Source organism: Petaurus breviceps, unplaced genomic scaffold (genome assembly GCF_028583685.1).
Source record: "Petaurus breviceps papuanus isolate PSGF00001 unplaced genomic scaffold, PetGlider_PUasm1.0 178, whole genome shotgun sequence".
NCBI lineage: Eukaryota > Metazoa > Chordata > Mammalia > Diprotodontia > Petauridae > Petaurus > Petaurus breviceps.
In genome coordinates, this window is record NW_027185777.1 from 8,581,640 (window position 1) to 8,604,128 (window position 22,489).

Below are 22,489 nucleotides of genomic sequence, written 5' to 3' on the forward strand. Positions count from 1 at the left end.
TAATACAAAAACTAGCTGTATGACCTTGGGCAAGTCACTTAACCCCAATTGCCCCTCCAAAAACAAAACAAAACAAAACAAAACAAAAAATAATACATTTCTTTGATGACATCCAGATCTGTCATGGGCAGCTGGGTAGTGCAATGGATAGAGTGCTGGGCTCATCTTTGTAAGTTCAAATATGGCCTCAGACACGTGCTAACTGTGTGACCCTGGGCAAGTCATTTAACCCTGTTTACCTCAGTTTCCTCATCTGTAAAATGAGCTGGAGAAGGAAATGGCAAACAATGCCAGTATCTTTGCCAAGAAAACCCCAAGTGGGGTCACCAAGAATTAGACATGACTGGAACAACTGAACAGATCTGCCAATCTGAAGGAAAGAAGAAAGGGTAGGAATGGCTATTGAAAAGGTTATGAACAATTCTTTCAGTCTGTGCTGGTTATTTATGTGCAGCTTTGCAGGAAACCCAGAGTCAATTAGCCAGGGGCAATTTCTCACACAGCATTAAGTTTTAGAGCGCTGATTCCCTTCGTGAAGTCTAGGCTTACTCAGGTGAGTACTGATGTAGTTATAAAGAAACCTTCTCACATACAGTACGGGTAATACATTCTAGATGGCTTAACTATCCCCTAACATTCAAAGGACCGGCAATGGAAGATGGCTTGCTCAGCCCTTCCCAAGAGTTCCTGAGCTGAACATAGACTGAGTTCTTGAGACCCTCAAGTAACCGGTTTCCCTAGAGGCTCTCTGTAACTTCTCCTTTCCCAGGGACTGTCAACCTGAGCCAGGAGTATGTCTCCCAGGAGAGAATCAAGCATATTTCATTGGCCCATCTCAATGGAAAGAAGCATGGCTCTGGATTCAGAAGACGTGGGCTCGCATCCTGCTTCTGATGCGTGCTCCTTGTGTAGCCTCAGAAGACATACCTCCAGAATCTTCCCTGAAAGTACAAAGCCTCAGTCCGCCAAGGATGCTGAATGTGGAAAACTTTGTTCCAATTTTTTTGTGACATGGGAGTTATTAGCATGTCAGTATTTATTTTTTATCTCCAGACCATATGGTATTTCCATATATAGGGATACATATGTGTATCCAAAGATAACATATTGTGTACAATCCTATACATTTATGTTATTATCATAAATTGCAAGCTTACAGAACACTTGATAAGAGACTTCATTAATCAAGCCGACCAGCAGTTATTAAGCACCTACTACATGCCAATTACTGTGATAAACAACTGGGGATACAAAGAAAGCCAAAAACAGTCCCCGCTCTCAAGGACTTTTTTCTTTTTTCTTTTTTTTTTTTTCAGATTATAAAGACGGATTGTGTCAGATGGAATGGAAAATGGTAAAGAGGACTTAAAACCATACAAGAGAAGGGAAAAGATCAGGTTGTTTGCTTCCACCTGGATATAAACTCAGTTCCTTCTAGCTCTTTCTCTGGATGTAGACATTTCTCTCCGGCATGAGTCTTTTGGGATTGACTTATATCACTGCGTTGCTGAGAAGAGTCCAGTCTATCAGAGTTGGTCGTGACCCATACGTTGGGTCTGTGATTGGGCACAAGTTTCTCCTGGTTCTGCTCTTCTCACTCAGCATCAGTTTGTATAAGCCTCTCCAGGTAAATATGAAGACCGTCTGCTCCTCGTTTCTTATGGCGCAATAACAAGGACTATTTCTAATGTGTCTAATGGTATCTGATGGATTAGAATTGGGTTCTGACGGACGTTTCCAAATTGTCCCAAAAGCGGGATCAAACCAGAAGGAGGCAACAAACCTGTGACAAACGGAAAGATCTATCCATGTCAAACTCTATTACTGGCTGGCAGCAAGGTGGCTCGATGGATAGAGAGCCTCAGATGCTTACAGACTCTGTGACCTCGGGCCAGTCGCCTAAGCTGCCTGCCTCAGTGTACTCAGATGTAAAAAGGGGATAATAATGGCATCCAAAGGTGATTGTGAGGATCAAATGAAAAATTTGCAGAGTGCTTAGCACAGCACTTAACACATAGTAGGCACCTAGTAAATGCCTATTCCCGTCTCCCTTCCCCTGGACAGCTCCATCATGCATTGGGTACCTGCCCTGGGGAGAACTTTCTGCAGAACATATATGCACAAGAGGCAGAGACTGAAGAATTACAAGTTGTACCATTGGAGGGAGCATCAACACTGATGATATTATACATTTAAAGAATTATCCTCACTTGTTAGTGTGGATGCTTTACCTAGGACTGTGACTATGAATTTTTTCATATGGAGAAAAACATCTGGGGGAGGGGCAGTGACCAGGTATGGAGGTGGTCCAGTTCTTTCCACACCCCCAGGCCCAATGGGAAAGGAAGTGAGCCCAGCAGAGAGTTATCACAATACTAGAAAACTGGGCCAGTTGAAGAAAAAGGGCAAAGCATAGGCATGGTGAACAGCAGCAGAGGAAGGTCACCCTTCCATAGTGGAAGCGTGCACTATCCGATATTTATTCCCAGAAGCAAAGTCCCACTCACCCCACACTAGCTAAAGCTCTGCCTTTATAGGAATCAAAGGTCAAGTGTTTCTGAGTCTGGTGAAACATTTTTATGCATATGTGATTTAAAAGGAAAAAGTCAGGGTAGAAGAATGGAAAACTGGGGGTTTCCCACATGGCTCAGGGAATCAGTTTCTAGTCAGAAATACCAAATAACTGTTTTTTTGTTTTGTTTTGTTTTAAAGAAGAAAGCACATGTATGATCATAACTACAAAACACTTTTCACACAAATAAAGTCAGATCTAACTAATTGGAAAAATATCAATTGCTCATGGCTGGGTCGAACTAATATAATAAAAATGACAATTTTACCTAAATTAAATTATATATTTAGTGCCATACCAATTAATTTACCAAAAAACTACTTTATAGAGTTAGAAAAATAGTAACAAAATTCATCTGGAAGAATAAACGGTCCAGAATATCAAGGGAATTATTGAAAAAAAATGCTAGGGAAGGTGGACTAGCTTTACCAGATTTCAATCTGTACTATAAAGCAGCAGTCATCAAAACTACCTGGTACTGGCTTAGAAATAGAGAAGTGGATCAATGGAATAGATTAGGCACACGAGATTCAGACGTCAACGACTACAGTAATGTATTGTTTGATAAACCCCCAGACCCTGGTTTTTGGGATAAGAACTCACTGTTTGACAAAAACTGCTGGGAAAACTGGAATATAGTATGGCAGAAACTGGACATAGACCATTATCTAACACCATATACCAAAATCAAGTCTAAATGGGTTCATGATCTAGGTAAAAAGGTTGATACTGTAAGCAGTCTGCTAAAACAAGGAATAGTTTACCTATCAGACTTGTGGAGAGGGAATGACTTTATGACAAAACAGGAATTAGAGAACATTATAAAATGTAAAATGGATAATTTTGACTACATGAAATTGAAAAGTTTCTTTACAAATAAAGCCAGTGTAACGAAGATTAAGAGGGAGGTGGGAAATTGGGAAAGAATCTTTACAACCTATGTCTCTGACAAAGGACTCATCTCTAAAATATACAGAGAATTGAGTCAAATGTATAAGAATACAAGTCATTCCCCAATTGATAAATGGTCAAAGGATATGAACAGGCAGTTTTCGGAGAAAGAAATTAAAGCTATCTATAAGCACATGAAGAAATGCTCTAATTCACTATTGATTAGAGAAATGCAAATCAAAACAACTCTGAGGTACCACATCTCACCAGTCAGATTGGCTAAGATGACAAAACAGGAAAATGACAAATGCTGGAGAGGATGTGGGCAAACTGGAACACTAATGCATTGTTGGTGGAGTTGTAAACTGATCCAGCCTTTCTGGAGAGCAATCTGGAATTATGCCCAAAGGGCTATAAATACTTTCATACCCTTTGATCCAGCAATACCACTCCTAGGGTTATATCCCAAAGAGATTATAGAAATGGGAGAAAGACCCATATGTACAAAAATGTTTATAGCAGCTCTTTTTGTTGTGGCAAAGAATTGGAAATTAAGGGGGTGCCTATCAATTAGGGAATGGCTGAACAAGTTGTGGTATATGCATGTTATGGAATACTATTGCGCCATAAGAAACAGGGAGCAGGCGGTCTTCATATTTACCTGGAGAGGCTTAAAAGAACTGATGCTGAGTGAGAAGAGTAGAACCAGGAGGAATTTGTACACAATTACAGACACAATGTATGTGTGATGACCAACTTTGATAGACTGGACTCTTCTCAACAATACAGGGATATAAGTCAATCCCAAAAGACGCATGATGGAGAGAAAAACGTGCATCCAGAGAAAGAACTAGAAAGAACTAAATTTATATCCAGGTGGAAGCAAAATACCTGATCTTTTTCATTCTCTTATTTGATTTTATGTCCTCTTTACCATTTTTCATTCCAGCTGGTACAATCCATCCTTATAACCTGACCATTGTATAATGTGAAAGTATCTACAGATCCTATACTTGATAATAAGCCGCCATGGGGGGGAGGGGAGGGAGGGGGACAAAATGTGAAATTCAAGGAATTGTGGAATTGAATCCTGTAAACTAAAAGGAAACAAACAAATTAATAAATTAAAGTTACAAAAAAGAAGAAGAAAGCACAAAAGAGAGAGCTGCCTGAAGTCCCCAGGAGACTCAACTCTGTAGACCTTGAAAATGAAAGCAATTCTAGTGAAACGGGTATTTTACTGTGGTCACTGTGAATTTGGCCTGTATGAAACCAGTGGCTCCATATCTGGGGTAACTATAGAGAGGGAAACTACCTTTGTGAAGGAACACAGGATCTGAGACTTCATCATGGGAAGAGGGGAGAAATGCTACAAGGTATTACAATAAAAGTGAACCTTGGGTGAAGTGATTTATCTGATCAAAGGCAAATGGCTAGCATGGTGCCCCACAGCTTGGCAGGCTTGGAAAATGCTTTGTGGGGGAACACAGTGCAAGCCTCTGCACCTGGGCTTGTCTGGGCCCATTCTTTCTGGGGTATTTGTGTCAAGTTCTGGGACCTCCAATGATGTGGAAGCCAGTGGGCTTCCTCTCTGCAGAGAGCAGTGGGTAGAGTTGAAGGCAAACAACCGAACTCCTCCACGTCCTTCCAAAAGCAGCTGATAGCCCCTGACTCTCCGACCGGCTAGTGAAGTCTGGCATCAAGACACCTTACACAAAAGGAGAGTGGCTTTGCTCACCTGAAGCCAGGGCCTCTTCCATGAGAGGTGCCAGCTTTCACAGCTTATTTCATACTTGCTGCCCTCTTCTCTTTGCCTCTCCTTAGAGTGGCATAACTGTATGGTGCAGTGCTGTATGCAAGCCCACACTGAGCAGCAGAAGCAATGGGAATATGGACACTGGGGGAAGGGGCAGGGGGTCACAGAACAGCACCCTGCTGGTGGCCCTTGGTTTCCATGATTCTAGGGAAGGGACTAGAAAAGACTTTCCCTCCCATAAGGCCTAGGGATGTCAGATGTGAGTCTGGGGCTGCAAACTAACAACAATAATAAAAATTTTTACTATGTACCGTTTACACGGCTTACGGCTACTCAAATGAGCGACTGATGACTTAAACAGGCATCTTTCTGGAGAGCAAAATGCTCGTGATAAACCTGTCACCATAGAGGAGAATATTGTGAGCATGATAAAGAAAAAGAGTGAGAGAGAATTGCAAGTGAGAAGGCTTGCATTCATTTATCTATTCTTTTAAGCTGATATTCATGAATTAAACATTTTCCACTCCGTCATCTCCAGGAGGCCACTGGTAAGAGAAGCTCGGGGTTTGTAATATGAGAGAATGAAGGGGCCAAGGAAAGGGGGACCTTGGCAGCCTTCCCGATGTTTCCTTGTGCTAGCAGAGGTGGCAGTTTAAAGTATTTGCATATTTTAACGTGTGATATAAGATGAAAATGTGTTTTTATATGTTTATATGAATGTGTGTGTTAATATATAGAAAAAGAAAGAGAGGGACAAAAACAGAGAGAGGGAGGGAGGGGGAAGAGAGAAGGAGAGAGGCGGGAAGAAAGAGGGAAAGGGAGGACTCAGTAAAGGAGGGAAGGAGGGTGAGACTCAGAGAGAGCAAGGGAGGGAGTGAAGGAATTTTCCCTGAGAGGGTGATATTTTTAAAACTCTAAACGATAATCATAGTGTCAGTATGCTTACACCTTAAGCACACTTCTTATAAGGATTATTGAAATATGCAGGATTGCTGATAAATAATTTAAAAAATCCAACAGAGAATGTTACATTTGGCAAGGATCTTAAATACAGTGGAAAGAAGACATCTGGAGGCAGGATATCCGAGTTCAAGTCCTAGGGGCACAGCTATAGAGCTGAAGGAACCTTGGTAGCCACTGAGTCTAACCCTGGCCCAGCACAGTCAAGCAGCTTCCGCTGCTCACCCATTTCATAACTGGAAAGGCTGGGATTAGAACCAGGCCTTCCTGACTCCAGTCCTATGCCCTCTCCACTGCACATGCCACCCCTCTCACCACCTGTACCACCGACTCGCCGTCTGACCTTGGCCAGAGGCTCCAGGGAAGGATCAAATGACATAATGCACATACTGTACAGAGTAGCCTTAAGGTGTTCCTTGTCAATAGCTAGTCCTCCTGTCTCACTTTCTCAGCTGTGAGAACTGTGGCACGGGGCCAGTGAGGTGCTTTTGCCCAGTAAAATAAGACAGGCAGTGACAGAATTAGCACTTTAGCACCCAAAAGAGTGCTAGGCTGTCTTGGCTGAGAGCGAGCTCCCTGTCTCTGAGGATCTTCAGGGTAATTCTGGCTGTGGGCATACTGCAGAAAAAATAGATACACTGGGTGAGGATTGAATTAGATGAACCTTGATGATTCTACTTTAAAAATTAGTAAAGAGTCACAAGAGAAAAGGAACCAACCTAAAACCTATACTTTCAGCAAAGGCAGCATTGCATAGAAGGAGCTGAATTCAAATCTTACTTCAGACATTTACTGTATGATCTTCGGCAAGTAATTTTTTAACTTCTCTGAGTCCATCTGTAAGATGGGCATAATAATAGCACCTAACTCAAAGGTTTATAAGGTGTACCAAATAAGATTGCTACTGCTGCTGCTGCTACTACTGCCACTATCACTAGTGTTATTGCTGCCGTTACTACTATTACTGCCATCACTACTACTACTACTGATGATGATGATGATGATGATGATGATGGTTAGAGAGCTAGACATCATAAGACTTGCAGAGGGTTTTAAAAATTCATCTCACTTAATCCTAACAAAAATCCTGCAAGTGAGGTGCAATGATTATCCCTATTTAATCTCAGGAACTATCTCTTTAATCTCACCTAAAAGATTAGGTGAGAAAATTGATGGTCACACAGCTAGTGTCTGAGGAAGGACTCGAATTCGGGTCTTCCAGCCCTCCATCTACTTCACACCCTAGTTGATCCTATGTGTGAGTTGTTCTTACTACCTCATAGAGCAGTGGTTCCTCATCTCTCTTTTGTGTTATGTGCCTCTTTGGCAGTCTGGTGAAGCCTACGAACAGCATTTCTCAGAATGATGTTTTTAAATAATTGAAGGAAATGCTATTTCAGTTAAAGGTTAGTTGAAAACAAAAGATTTAATTTTTTCCTATTCAAGTTCATAGACCCCTAGAAATCTATCCATAGGCCCCTTGGGGATCTGTGGGACACAAGCTAAGAACCCCTGATTTAGAGCTCATAGGGATTAGTAGGTAGTCTAGGCCAGGCCCCTCACCTCAGGAAACTAAGAAAGATTATGGGACTTTCTGCAGATCAGATGGGTAGCAGGCAGAAAAGCTAGCTTCTCTTCCTCCAGATCTGCTGCTTTTTCCATGCACCATATTGCCCCTTTCTTTTTATTTCCACCTTTTAATTCTCTACAGATAAATGAAACTACATACCTTAGTTTTAGAGATAAGATCTTTGTACAGACAAAATAAAGATCTATGTGACTATGATTACATTTTTAAAATTGGTGTTCTTAGCTTCATTCCAAATTTTCTGAAAATTAAATCACCCAATTTTCACAAAAATGAAAAAAAATTCAAATAGAGATTATATTGCATTTTTGTATGGACCCCATCACTAGACCTGTATTTGAAACTTCTCTAGTTTGGTAGAGCCTGTGAAAACTTGAAATCTTTTGGAATAACACTGGAGAACTTGGGATCACCTCCATGCCCATGAGAATGATCAGAGTAGAACTTCTGATAACAACATCAACCACAATATCTGGAAGGTGTATAGCACTTTAAGGTGTGTAAAATGCTTTACATGCATCTCATTTTATCTTCACAACTACCCTGGGAAGTAGATGCTATTATTATCCCCTCATTAAAGATGAAGAAAAATAGATGATTACATTTTAAAACTATGTGGTCCATGGAGATCTTTATATATGGATTAGTGAACCCCATTTCTGTTGAACGTTGACATCCCTGGGCTGGATAACTGCCAAAGTCTCATGGCCCTAGATTCTATGGCATTAAATGAGATGGACATATCTCCTTTTTTAAAAAAGACCTTCATTGAAATAAATTAGATGACCCCTTTTGGCTTCCTCTTTTAGATTTTAGCTGTCACCTGATTAGTAACCTAAATCTGCCCTGCTCTAACTCACATGCATTTCTTCTCATTTTAACCTGTTCATAATTTTTGTAGTGTATTAAAAACTTGGTGTGGTGGTGTTTCACTATTGCAAAGACTTATAAGCACCAACTAATTATAAGTGGATTAAATTATCTACCACAGCGAATGTGTATGACATTTTAAGTTTGTGACAATTACTATGTGAAACCTTAACTGCTCCCCTTTCAGAAAGAAAGAGCATTCCTGGATGAGCTTCTGGAGGTGCTGGGCACGGAGAGATGAGAAAACTGAAGGTTTCTAGGAATAGTTTTCCTTATTATAGGACCTACCTTGTTATGAGAATCAAATGAGATAATCATGGAGTGCTTAGTACAGTGCTTGACACATAGGAAATGTTAGTTACACACATGACAAGAACTCTAGTCCAGGAGATAAGCATTAGTATAACTTTAATTTTTCACAGTCCAATTTAGAGATGATAACTGTGTGTATGTGGTGCATACCATTAATGCAGGAACTCCTGGAGTGGGAACTCCATTCACTGATGCAGATAGCAATCTATCTATAACTTAAAGTCTTAGAGAGTTAGTTGACTAAGGTTCAGATGGGCTAAGTGACTTGCCCATGATGAAACAATAAAAGAGCTGGAATTTGAATTCAGGGCTTTCTGGTTTCCAGCAGAGCACTCTATCTTGGCACACTGCTTCAAGGATAATGGAATTTTTAAAAATTCATATTAAATGTGCTAAAACTTATATTGTTATGACGGTAATTATGTCATAAAAACACAGTTAATATTAATGCTTGTTACTTTTTAACAGCTAGATTTAGAAGCTATATGGTTCAATTCTAGGGTCTCAGTGAATTTTACAGAGAAATTCACAAAAGTTGAGATTTTCCAATAGGTTTTTCAAGGTGCACTGAAGAAACGATAGGCTTACGCTGCAGCTATTTTTATTAAAATCCCATTGGCACTAATGCAGGACGTGGCCCTGCTGCCCACTGCTTCTCCTTTTTCCCTTCCCCCAAAAACCTCAGCAAGATTAGATGACTCACAGTCACTTTAGAGAGAGGGTGGTGCAACTTACTTAAGTCCTCACTAAAAGCACATGGCTAAGAGGTTCCTCAGTCACATTTACTTTAATCACATTTCTGACAACTGGCACCTATTACTGAGTCTCCCTTTTCTTAGTCTTGGGTTGTATGAAAAGTCATTGGGCTCGGCCCTTCACAGAATATCAGCTTTCTTCATGTGTATTTACTGTGTTTCATTCTGCAGAGGTGGGGATATAAACAACTTAGCATCGAGGTTAAAATTAGTGTGGAGCAGAAAGTCCATTCACCTGAAGCCTAGTTACACCACCTCCTGATTTCCACCGTTATTTGCTCTAGACGAGGGAAACTCTGTCCACCTAAGCCTTAGAATTGAGCTTTGCATGCAGGAGAAATATGCCTGAAGAACACAGCTCCTGATTATATTTTCAAAAATGGCCATTTCCTTGCTCTTTCAGGGAAAAAAAGGGGGGAAATTTCACAAAATTCATATGTTGAATTTTATATTAAAAAAAAATTACTAGTGATACGTGGTTAATCTAGAACCTTGTAGTTAACAATCTTGGGCAAGTCATAAGATTAGAGTTAGGAGGGATCTCAGAGGTCCCCTGGTCTAATCCCCTCACTCTTCAGATAAGGAAACTGAGGCCCACGGTGTGATTTGTGCAGGATCACATGGGCAGTAGGTGTCTGAGGAAGATTTTGAATCCAAATTTCCCAACTCCAGTCAGGACTCTTTCCCTTAAAAACTCAGTTCCTCCATCTGTAAAATGAAGGGATTAACCGAAGTGATTTAAAGCAGGGGTCCATCACCTGGGGTAGAATTGGTTTCCTTTGTAATCCTATGTATTATATTTTATGCCTTTAAAAACACTATTCTGAAAAAGGGTCTGTAGACTTCAGCAGATGGCCAAAGAGCTCCATAAAGCCAAAGTGAAGAACCTTAAATCCAAAGCCCCTGCTGGCACTGGGTCTGATTGTTAGAAGAGGTCCTACCATGTTCACACTCCTTCTTCACCTTTTGTTGGGAGCTTATAGAAAAACTCCTTACCACCTCATTAGACTATGATTCCATGCTTTAAACCTTTTTATGATATGTCATTAATCTCACAAAAGCCAGGGGTGAAAATAGTTGGCAAATTTGATTTCTTTTCCTTTAAAAGAGAGAAACAGAGGCACTAAAGGAGATGAGTTGGCTATTGTAGGAAAGTGAATAACAGATCCAGGAAAGTATTTGTATTCTCCTGTCCCCATGCTAGGGCATTATTCCTTAAATAGCAGCAAAATATTTAGTTGGATTTCAGGCAGATCTGCATACTGGACTCCTATAGATTTCGAATTGCATAATACCTTCAGAAATTCCATTCAACTGAGCACATATGAGATTCCCAGCATGGTTGCTTCAATGGAATGTGCAAGGGACAGCATGATCTCTCAAATCAACAAATAGACCTCGGGTGTCCAGCCAGGGATCTTAACCTCAATTCTGCCCCGGGCTCAATGAGAGAACTCTCCTGGTCCTCCCTTTACCAATTTCCTGGTCTTGAGCCCATCTTCCCTCTAATCTGTGAGGATTCTTTTGTGGCTAGCTCCTATCTACCAGCATCCTGTTCTCAGGGTTAGTCCTAGCCAGGATGCCTATCATTTCTAGCTCCGTGGCTATGCATGCCTCCTATCCCAAGGTTGCTTTAAAATTTGTGGAAGAGAAGGAGGAAGGGAGTTAAGAATGCACAGAGGAGGAAAGGTATTTGCAAGAGCTTCGGATTCAACAAGCATTTAATTCAACAAACATTTATTAAAGGCCTCCTATGGGCAAAACAAATAACAAATATCAGAGTGCAAAGTCAGAAAATAAACACCCCCTGAAGTAAGTGCAATTTGTACGTGACACTGCAGCTGCTTTTGGACTCTACGTTCTGGCTGAACAATAAAGAAACAGATAAAAAACCAGCTGCTTCTGGATTCAGGAGAAGAGTGGTCATGGGTAGGGGAATCCTCTCAGGAAATGATCCAGCCTGTTAAAGTCATAAATCTAAGTGAGAAAGGATGGAAGCTAGTCCATTACTCATTATAGCCGCTTTTTCCAGCTTGGGGGGAACAGTCACTTTTTTAGGTCTTTATGTTTCCCTCCAAGACTTGACTATTTTGAAATGAAATCCCTCCATTAAATTCACAGTCACATACTTGACTGTGAATCTGCATTTACTCCTTTTCTTTCTCTCTGTCCCCACCCAGGCCTTAAAAGTCTCCGGAAAAGGTCAGCCCAAATCACTTAACATCACAAGGAACCCCAAGCTTCCTCCTCCCTTGAACTCAGGGCCAAATCATTTGCACCAGCAGCAGACAATGCAGCTGTCTGGAGGAAAGAAAAAAAAAAACAGTATAAAACTCTTAGCTTCCCTTCAGCACAAGTAAAATAGTCGGCTTCCTTCCTTTGCAGTGGCTTTCAAAGCCTGAAAAAAGCATCGTTGACAGCAAGACCTCAGCATCTTTGGAAGGGTCTCCACTTTTGCCAGTGTCTGCTTTCTCCAAAGGAAGCCTCATGAGAGAGCAGAGGCAAGATGTGCATTATGGTCCAGTTTTGACCCATTCTGTCTCTGTTTTCTCCTAATCTGACACAAGGCAAACATTCCATTGCACTGAGCAAAGAGGATGCTGTGTCATTGTGGGACCTCTGCTACTCTGCCTTTTTCTTCAGTGATCTTCCCACACTGAGCTGAATGAATTTGAAAAGTAGGAAAAGTTCTCTAATGAAACAATGAATCTGGCAGCTAAGTCACTTTCATGCTTAAGCTGTGTGGAATGAAAAATACTGGCTATTTCCATGTGTTGATACGATGGATAATCCCCAACAAGCAGATCTCGTTACTCCTTGAGTCCAAAGGGTTTAAAATTGTGCCATTAAAGATAACCTGAGATTATTTGCATCCAAGATGGGAAAGCAGCCACCTCAACCATGTCACAAAATCATTTTAAATCAGTAGAAACAAAGCTTCTGGATGCATCATCAGATCAATAATATTCAGAAAATGCATTTTCCTTATTTTCGTTCATGAGATAGTATGAACGAGATATTTGTGTTAACGGAAGTTTCTCCAGAGTTAGAATTGGTTTGTTTTTCTCTTTATATGCCCTGTACCTAGAGGAAGGGATTTCTGAGCCTCAAGGGGCTCCATAAAAGGTACCAACCACCTCCAAAAAAATGGAGGAAGTTCCCACACCTATGAACCACAGGTCTCTGTAGCAGCATCATATCCCTAGTCCCAAACACAACACTTAATAAGCATGTGTGGAACCAGACTATACTTGGATTCAACAAGCTCTCAGGAGGACAGAAAAGATGAAGGCCAAGTGAACAAGAATCATAATGTCTACACTATCCCATTTCTGACACCCTGACCTTTACTTAAGAATATAGCCATACCCATTTGCATGATGCTTACAGTAGCTAAAAAAAAAAATGTCCTCCTAGTTACAAGACCAGGAGTTTCATGTAGTTGTGGGCATATTTTGAAGAAAATAAGAAACAGCTATTATCCCCATATCAAAGATGCCATATCATATTAAAAGAGGAAGTATGGACCTTTGATTTCAACATGAACTTGTCTGAAAGAAGAGGCATTAAGTAAAGAGGTTTCCTAATATACACTCTTCACTTCTCTAAATATTTTCCTTGAGTTAGCCCTGTTCAATATACTATCTGTAAAATAGATTGTTATTTGTTACCATATAAATTGATTTGTCAAGGAAAAAAAAGGAATAGAGCCATAGGAAACATACCCAAAAATGACATGAGTGGACAGGTAGTTCTAGAAATGGCTTTTGTTTCAGGGTTTTTATCTCTGCAAATCTCCTTCATGTATTCAACGTTCTTTTTAAAGGCAAAAGTCAATTTAGGAAGGAATGCTAAGGTTCAGCAGACTCAAATTATGAACTTGACAAAGTCACCTATTTCAAATAACAGAATTTGGGAGTTGGAAGGATGGTTTTTTTTTGTTTGTTTTTTGAGACCATGGGAGTTAAGTGACTTGCCCAGGGTCACACAGATAGTAAGTGTCTGTGGCTGGCTTTGAACTCAGGTCCTCCTGACTCCAGGTTCAGGCCCTATCTAGGGTGCCACCTTGCTGCCCCTGAGCTAGAAGGATTCTTAAGAGATCATCTAATCTGCCCTTCCTTTTATAGATGAGGAAACCTGAGACCAAGAAGATTCTGTGACATGCCCCACGTCTCTCTTGCTTGTTTTTGGCAGGGGTGGGAGTAGAGACCAGGTTTCTTGATTGGCAGCCAGTGGTCTTTCATGTGAAATCTAAAATTATAGAATTTTTTTCTGATATGCAAAGAAGACTGCAATAATTAGTAGTGGTGGTGGTAGTAGTAGTACTAGTAGTGGTAGTAGTAGTAAATACAAGCTAGCACATATAGCACTTTAATGATTTACAAAGTGTTGCACATACAGCATCTCACTAGGGCCTCACAACAAGCTAGGTGATATAATGGATACAGCCCTGAATCTGGTACAAAGAAAACCTGAGTTCTAATCCTGCCTGAAAGCTACTGGCTATGTAACTCTATGAAAACCACTTACCCTCCCTCAGCCTCAGTTTCCTTATTTATAAAATGGGGATAATAATTGTGCCTCCCACACAGGGTTGTGGTGCTGATAATAATCACTATGATAGAATGGTAATGATCCCTTAAGGTTTGAAACATGGTTTACAAGTGTTACCTCATTTGAGACCCACAACAACCTTGTGAGGTAAGTGCTATTATTTATTATGCCCATTTTACCAAAAAGGCAACTGAGGCTGGGAGAGGTTAAGTGACTTGGCTAAGGTCCCCCCCTAAGAGACAGGATCTGAACTTAGATCTTCCAGACTCCAAATCCAACACTCTACCCATTGTGTTACTGGCTGCCCAAATGAAATAGCTGCCTTAAAGTAGTAAATCTATAATGATAATAATTATAATTTTTATTATAAAAATAAATATTATTATGGTGTGATGGATAGAGAACTACACTTGGAATCAGGAAGACCTGAGTTGTAGGCCTGCTTCAAACATTTCCTATCTGTTTAACTCTGGGCAAGTCATTTAACCTCTTCCTCAGTTTCCCCACAATAGCACCTACCTCACTGAGTTGTGGTGAGGACCAAATGAGATTCTATATGTAAAGAATTTCACACATCTTAAAGCACTATAAACAAGTGGCACAGTGAATAGAGTAACAGCCCTGGAGTCAGGAGGACCTGAGTTCAAATCCAGCCTCAGACACTTAACACTTAATAGCCATGTGACCTTGGGCAAGTCACTTAACCCCAATTGATCTGCCTTTCCCCCTCCAAAAAAGAAAAGAAGAAAATAATTTTTTTAATTAAAAATTTAAAAAAAGGCACTATAAACATGTCACTTGTATCATCATTACTGATATTATCATAACAATCCTGAGAATAGGTATTTTTTTTTCTGTTTTATAGATGAGAAAACTGAGGCTTACAAATTCTAAGTGAATTGTTCACCTAAAATATGACTGATACTACTTCAAGATTCAGGCTTGAAAGTCATTCCGTTTCCGGGCTTCTACATGGACTGATTGCAGATTCTAGAGTCACAAATTTCTGTGACTCAGTTTACCTATCAAATTTGGACAATAATCCTTGTCACTAACTGCCCTCAGGTAAAGAAAGAACAATGGTGTCAAGCCACTTGTCAATAATCTTATGTTTTCATTCCCAACTCTCCAAGCTGGCTTAAAAGTTATTTTTTTTTATTTTTGACATTCAGGGCTTATTTACTATTAATAATGAACAGCTCAAATGAGTTACGTTCAAAAAAAAAATTGGCAGTTGCGCTGGTGTTTGACTATGATAGATCTTACTAAAGAATCTCACATTGACTGTCTAGGCAACAGGACGAAACAAGTCTCCTCAAGGTCCCCGGAATGAATGATTGGCTTCATTTACAGCCAATTACATAAATATTGTGAAAATTGCTGGACTTTATTTGGTTTTTCACATCCAGAAGCCCAAGCTAGGGCCTTTTCCCGTCACCCATCTGGCTCTGCAGAAATGAGGAGCGTCTCGATGTCTAGCTTTCTCCCTCTCTAGACAGCCAGAGAATAAACCAGCTATGACTTGAAGCCAGGCGCCCAACTCAGCCAGGAGAGTCAACACAAAGGCTGTCTTGGGGTCTGTTCTAAGCTTTATATGTGAAGAAAAGACTTAAGATACAAGCCCAGGGGAGCTGTAATGCAGAACTCACAAAGATCCTGGCTGGGTACCCTCTCCAGCTCCATCCACCTCTATGCCAACCCTATGCTAAATCATGAAGCAGGAGAAGTTTGTCTTTGGCATGTTCCCACCTGCCCATTCAGATTAGTAAGTCAGTTAGTATTTAAACACCTACTATGTTCCAGGCACTGTGCTAAGCAGTAGGGATACAAAGAAAGGTGAAAGATACTCTGCCTTTGAGGGTCTCACAATCTAAAGGGGGAGACAACAGGCAAACAACTGTGTAGAGACGAGAATATATAGGAAATAATCCACAGAAGGAAGGCTCTGGGACTGGAAGGAAGGCGGGGCACCTGGGAGGCAGAAAGGAGGAGGAAGAGCCTTCCAGGCCTCAGGACAGCCAGTGAAAACACCTGATGCTGAGTGTGCAGTGTCTAGTTCAGGGAACAGAAAGGTGGCCAGGGTCACCAGATCAACAAGTACATGGGGTGTGTGAGGTGCAAGAAGACCTGGGAGGTGGTGGTTGGGACAAGTCAGGAAGGGCTTTGGATGCCAAGAGAAGATTTAAAATTCATCCCGAAAGTCACGTGGTGTTTACTGCGTGACCTACTGGTCCCTGTGCTTTAGGAGAAAATCACTCTGGCAGCTGAACGGACTGCAGCGGGGAGAGCCTCGTGACAGGCAGCCACAAAGCAGGTAGATAGCAGGCTTGTGCTCTAATACAGGAGGGAGGTGATGGGGCCTGTGCTGGACTAGGGCTGGTATCAGCCAAGAAAAAGGGGCATGTGCGAGAGGTGAAATCCACGGACCGACTGGATATGGAGCGAGGCTGTGAGCCTGAGGGGCTGGGAGAAGGACAAAAAGAGGGAAGTTTGGATGGGGGGAGGGCTTGGGCAGGGAAAGATAATGAATTCAGTTTGGGGTATGTTGAGTTTAAGATGTCTACAGGACATCCTGTTTAAGATATCTAACAGGCATAAAGACATAGGCCTCTTTCCTACCTTGTTCTCCATCAAGTTCCAAGTTTCTTTGTGATAATATGAGCTACATGGATGTTCCCCACCTCTTCCCCTGACTGGCCCCAAGGAACTGTAGAATCTGAGCCCTGAACGGAACATCAGAGGCCCTCCTTTGGGAGATCAAGAATCCCCACTATAACACTTCCAACAAGTCTCTGCTTGAAGATTTCTCCTATCTCCAAAGCATCTCATTCCTTTTTGGACAGTTCTAAGCCAGGGGATCTCAACCTTTTTTTGTGTAGGTCATGGGTCCCTTTGGTGAAGCCAATGGACCCTTCTCAGAAAAATATTTTAAGACATAAAATTAAATATGTAGGATTATAAAGAAAATCAATTCTATCAGAATAGAGTTATCAAAGTATTACAAAAATATTAAGGTCATAGACACCAAATTAAGAACTTCTGCTATAATGATTAGACAATTGCTCTTACAGTTATTGTGACCTTGAGCAAGTCACTTAACCTCTGTTTGCCTCAGTTTTCTTAGTTGTAAAATGGGGACAATAATAGCATCTACTCCTCAGGGTTGTTGTGAAGATCAGGTGAGGTAATGTTTGTAAAGAGCTTAGCACAGAGCTTAGCACAGAGCTCTCAGGGAGCCTGAGAAATGCTTGTCCCCTTTCCATCTCCATCCCTTTACATCAAGCTTAAGTCTGCTTCTTTGTCATTTTTACATATCCCCCCTTTTTGGCCAAGCAAAGTTCGTTAGCCCTGACTTCTCCATGACAGTCACAATGACACGTGCTTGAACATAGCTATCAGCATTATCTTTTCTCTACAGTGCTCCCTCTTCCACATCCCTTTCGCCATCCTTTTCTTTCATCAGAGCCTGACTTCAGGTAGCAGAGTGTTAAAAAAGGATACAATAAAAGAATGCAAGGCAAGGGGCTGTGGATCCATAATTGGTGCGTTCTCCCTTCCTTCAATAATAAACATCTTCAGGAGACCACAGAGCCTCTGGAGAGGCCTGTTGTGGCCACTGAATCTAAGCCACACCATGCCATCGGAGACAGGTGGGATATGTGGGGATCGAGCCTTTACTTGAAGACCTTCGTGACCTCTTGAGGCAAACCATGGCATGTCTGAATAGCTCTGATCATCAGGAAATGTTTCCTTACCTCAAGCCAATTTACATCGATCCCTATTAAATGACATCTTATTAAATCAGTCCAATGTCCTAGTTTGTCAGGATTGCTACAAAGCCTCACTTAGGCCAGAAATTAAGATCAAATTCACTCACATATAGTTTTTTAATTTTGTTTTCTTCCCTTTTTTGGGAAAGTTTGTGTGGCATTTCCCCACCTTTGATCCTACAGCTCCTTCCCTGTTCTCTACCATCTTTCCAATATCCCGGCCAGTGGCTCAGCTGTCACACCCACCATTTCTTTCCCTACACAAGGACACAGCTCCTCTGGACCTGGGGATGAGCTCATCAAGGACACTTAGGGTACCCTCCTCCCATTTCCCCTTTACTTATCTTGGGTATCAACTCCCTATGAACTGTATTTTTTCTGCCCTTCCTAGTACAAACGTCATCTTCCTTGGAAGAGAAATCAGAAATAAAGTAGAAAACTGAGCAGCTCTGCCTTTTCTCCTGGGCTCTTGGCCCTTCCTTCATCCTCCTCTTTTCTCTAATCCAGTTCCACAGACCCTGCCTTCTTTGTTGTCCTTCCCTTTCCTCATTATCTTCCACTTATCCTGAACTTTAGTATTTACAGGACTATGCCATTCTTTTGCATTTGTCCATTACTACTTGACCTTGTGTTTGTCTATAAGTTGGTATAGGAAATCCTTGTGCATCAACATTATTTTTTTAGATAATTTCTTTTCATTGTCATAAAAATTATTTCTCTTCGTGCTTCCAAAATATAATTTGAGAAGCTCAGTGATACAGAGTAGGATAGAGAGCTGGGCCAAGAATCAGAGAGATATGAGTTCAAATTCAGCCTCAGACATTTATTAGCAAGTAACATTTACCCGGGCAAGTCATCTGACCTCTGTTGGCCTCAATTTCCTAATCTGAAAAATGTGGATAATAATAGCACCTATCTCCCAGAGTTATTAAAGGGATAAAATGAGATAATATTCGTAAAGAGCTTAGTAATGGTACATAGTAAGCACTTAATAAATGCTTTTTCTCTCTTTTTGTCTCTCTGTCACTGTCTCATTCTGTGTCTCTCTGTCTCTCTCTGTTTTTCTCCTTCCCCCCTTTTGCTCCGCCCCCCTCATCCTCCCTCCTTCCCTCCCTCTTCCTTTCCCTCACTGTTTCCCTTTTCCCCCTCCTCATCTCTCCTAGATAACTTTCCCTTCTTCATTCAAAAGGTAAAGGAACCAAGAAGGAACATTATATTCTGGATCTGACTGTCACCAAGAAGGAAAAATTTATTGTTGGAGTGGAAATGATGGGGACCTTGGTGGAAATAACCTCTCAGTCTTAGAATTCAGGATAGTGAAGGCAAGAAAAAATAGGAGTAAGTAGGCCTGAACCTCAGTTTTTAGAAAGCAGATTTCAAATGGTGCAGAAAAATCTAAGAATTGAAAGTGTGGTAAATAATAAAAAGCACTTGACATATGCCTTTCATTTCACATAAGAACAAATAAACAAATGCAGTGAATGTATAAGAGAAATCATTTTACCATTAGTACTAGGATTTGTTAGAAATAATGCCGGGAGAATTTACCACTTACAGTAATACAGGCATCTTGGAGTTCAAAGTCAATGTCTGTGAAGTTTAAGAGAATGTGATGGTTTCCGTCCACTTGAATAACCCAGGAACAGTCTGTGCTCCTCCTGTAAGATCTGGGGTAGTTTGGAGAATGGATTTCTCCACTGGAAGCCTGGAAAATTCCTCCACAACCTGTAGGACAGAAATCCAACCAATCCATGAGAAGAATATCCCATATTTAAACTTTTCTTCTTTTCATCTCAGTCCTAGATGAACGTGCCCCATTCCCTTGACAATTAGCAAATCTCTTTCAAAATGTTATCCTACTGAAGTCCAATAAAGTGAATTTATGTGAATGATTTACTGCTCAATTCAATCCTCGAAAGAACGAGAAAATAAAAGAACTGAAATGACTTAAATACTGAAGGGAAAAGGGATAAACATTATATACAGTGAAGTTGTTTCTGTGATTGAAGTAAAATCTACTTAAAATTCCACCTTCTATAGGAAGCCTTCCTCAAGCCCTCTTAATTCCAACTCTCTTTTAATTATTTCCTGTTTATCAGATTAAAGCTTACTTTGTATATATTTGTTTACACATTGCCTCCCCCATTAGATTTTAAGCTCCTTGAGGGCAGGGACTGTCTTTTGAGTCTTGGTGTATCCCAGGGCTTAGGCACCTAATCAATGTTTACTGAATTAAATCTCATTTACTGGTTCTTTATCTAGATAAGAGGTGCCTGACAAGTGACCTGTTGTCTCAAAGCAGCCTAAATTAGATTAAGATGTAATTGGGAAATGTTTAACAAAATAAATAAAAATATAGTAGAACATGGGTGATGTTAATATATGGTTTTCTAAGTCAGTATGTAGCCTGCAGGGGTCCTTAGGCACAATTTAGTGGCCCCATTTCTATTTGAGTTTGACACTCCTAATCTAGATCACACCCTCTAATGATGGGTGGCTCTCAGATCTGTCTTGGGTTCTCTTCTCCCTTAACTCTATACTAATTTACTTAGTGATGTATCCCCTGTCATGGGTTCAATTATGAAGATAATTCCCAGATCTAATTCTCCAGTCCTAGCCTCTCCTCTGAGCATTACATTTCCACATGTCCACAACTGAACACATCATCTTCCCCTCCCCCCCCTCCAGCATTTTATATCTTCCCTATTATTGTCAAGAACACTGGGGCCTTCCCAGTCACCAAGATCTGCACCTTTAGCAACATCCACAATCTCTCACTCTTACCTCACCCAACAAAAATGAATCCATTGTCAAATGTGTTGTTCATGCCTTGATACCTTCAAAATTTCTCTTGTATATGTCTCTTCTCTCTACTCTTCCCCCATCTCCCCACATTCCCCCCAGTTCAGGCTCTCTTGTGTGGACAACTTTAAGAGCCTTCTAGGATGTCTCTGTACCTCAGGCCTCTCCCCACTCCAATCCCTCCCCCCCTCAGCTGCCAAGGTGATTTTTCTAAAGCATAGATCTGACCATGTCATAGCAAAATCCCTATACCTCCAGGTTTAAGTGTAAACTTCTCTCTTTGGCGCTTAAAAGCTCTTTATGACCTGGCCCTTTCCTACCTTTCCACTCTTCTTACAGACATTTTATCATCAAGTGTCACTAGTCTACTTGCTATTTCCCTCCCATGACACCCCATTTCCTCTTTCCACACTTTTGCTCACTTCTACTTCTTAGATCCTCCTGGAGTGGGGAACTTGGGCCTAGCTGCTTCAGATCTCACCATCTGCAAGAGGCCTTTCCCAGTCTCCCAGCTGACAGTGCCTTCCTCTCTCAGATTACCTTCCATCTACTCTCTCTTCCCCTTCCTGGCTGCCCTCCTCAGGATGCCCTTTGGTTTGTCAGTGTCCTCAAGATATGGTGCCCAGAACTGAACACAATACTCTAGGTGGGATCTGACCAAGACAATGGGACCATCACAGAATGAATTTTCGTTATAGGGTTAGGTCCAGAACCAGTTAATAGATTTAGTTCCTAATCCAAAATGGGGATTTCCTGTGAGTTTCTGAACTAAACTCTTGTCTATGGCAAAATGTACACAAGATAAGTTGTGTCAAATACTTTCAGATCTGAGGGTGAGGATGAGGAAGTGGAAAGTGGGAGGTGGTACACTTTTCTCCAACTACTATTAATTAGCTTTATTGATTGAGCCTTTCATAAGTGCTTAGTTGGAGATCCTTAACTGGGCTTTTTGAGTTTTGATAGACTCACCTCCGGGGATCTCTTGCCATGAGGCATTGAAACCTCTCCCATTTACGCTGCTGTCAGTCTTGAATCTGACGGTCAACGAATTTCCAGCACTTGACACTTGAAGTGGGTTCTGTCTTGATCTGGAAGAACACAACTGAGCTACCCTAGGAGAATGAAAATCGGGACCACCATAGACCTGGAATGGATTACAGAAAGAAAGGGTCTCAATTAAGTGAACCATTTAAGTGGCTGCTGGCCATCCCTTGGTCTATTTGTATTAGCATCAGCTCCCAGATCCTAAATCTGAGCCCTCTAGAAGCTTTAAGTCTCGCTGGACTATTTTATTATCATATTTTTAAAATCCCAAATGGATGAACTTTAAACACAATTCTATGTTTTCAAAGGCATTCTCTCTGCTCCAGAAACATACAAATTAACTGTATGAGAAACATGTGCTTTCCTAAACTATTTGAGGATTGTCTTGTCACCATGAATGATAGGAATTAGTTAAGAGGGATTCTTTTCCCTAATTAAGGGGAAAAAATAGAGCTTTTAGACAAAGCATTCACAACCCAAGAATTTTCATTTTCTATTCAGTTTTTCTGAAACTGGAATATATCTGGAGATTTGTCTATTCATAGTTATTTGCTGGCAAGAGGTACAGAGTCTAAGGGTGGCTAAGTTGGCACTTTGGATCTCCAGTTTTCAATG

At 41.0% G+C, this 22,489-nt stretch overlaps 1 protein-coding gene across 1 annotated transcript in view; it reads right to left on the reverse strand.

Annotated features, from left to right (window-relative positions):
• CUBN (cubilin) overlaps nucleotides 1–22,489 on the reverse strand; it is a 298,821-nt gene that overhangs the window by 142,112 nt on the left and 134,220 nt on the right. The window contains exons 30-31 of the mRNA XM_069086260.1: nucleotides 21,800–21,974; nucleotides 19,584–19,753 (exon numbers count right to left, since the gene is read on the reverse strand). Coding sequence (XP_068942361.1) covers nucleotides 19,584–19,753; nucleotides 21,800–21,974 — 345 coding nt within the window. The remainder of the gene's footprint in view (nucleotides 1–19,583; nucleotides 19,754–21,799; nucleotides 21,975–22,489) is intronic.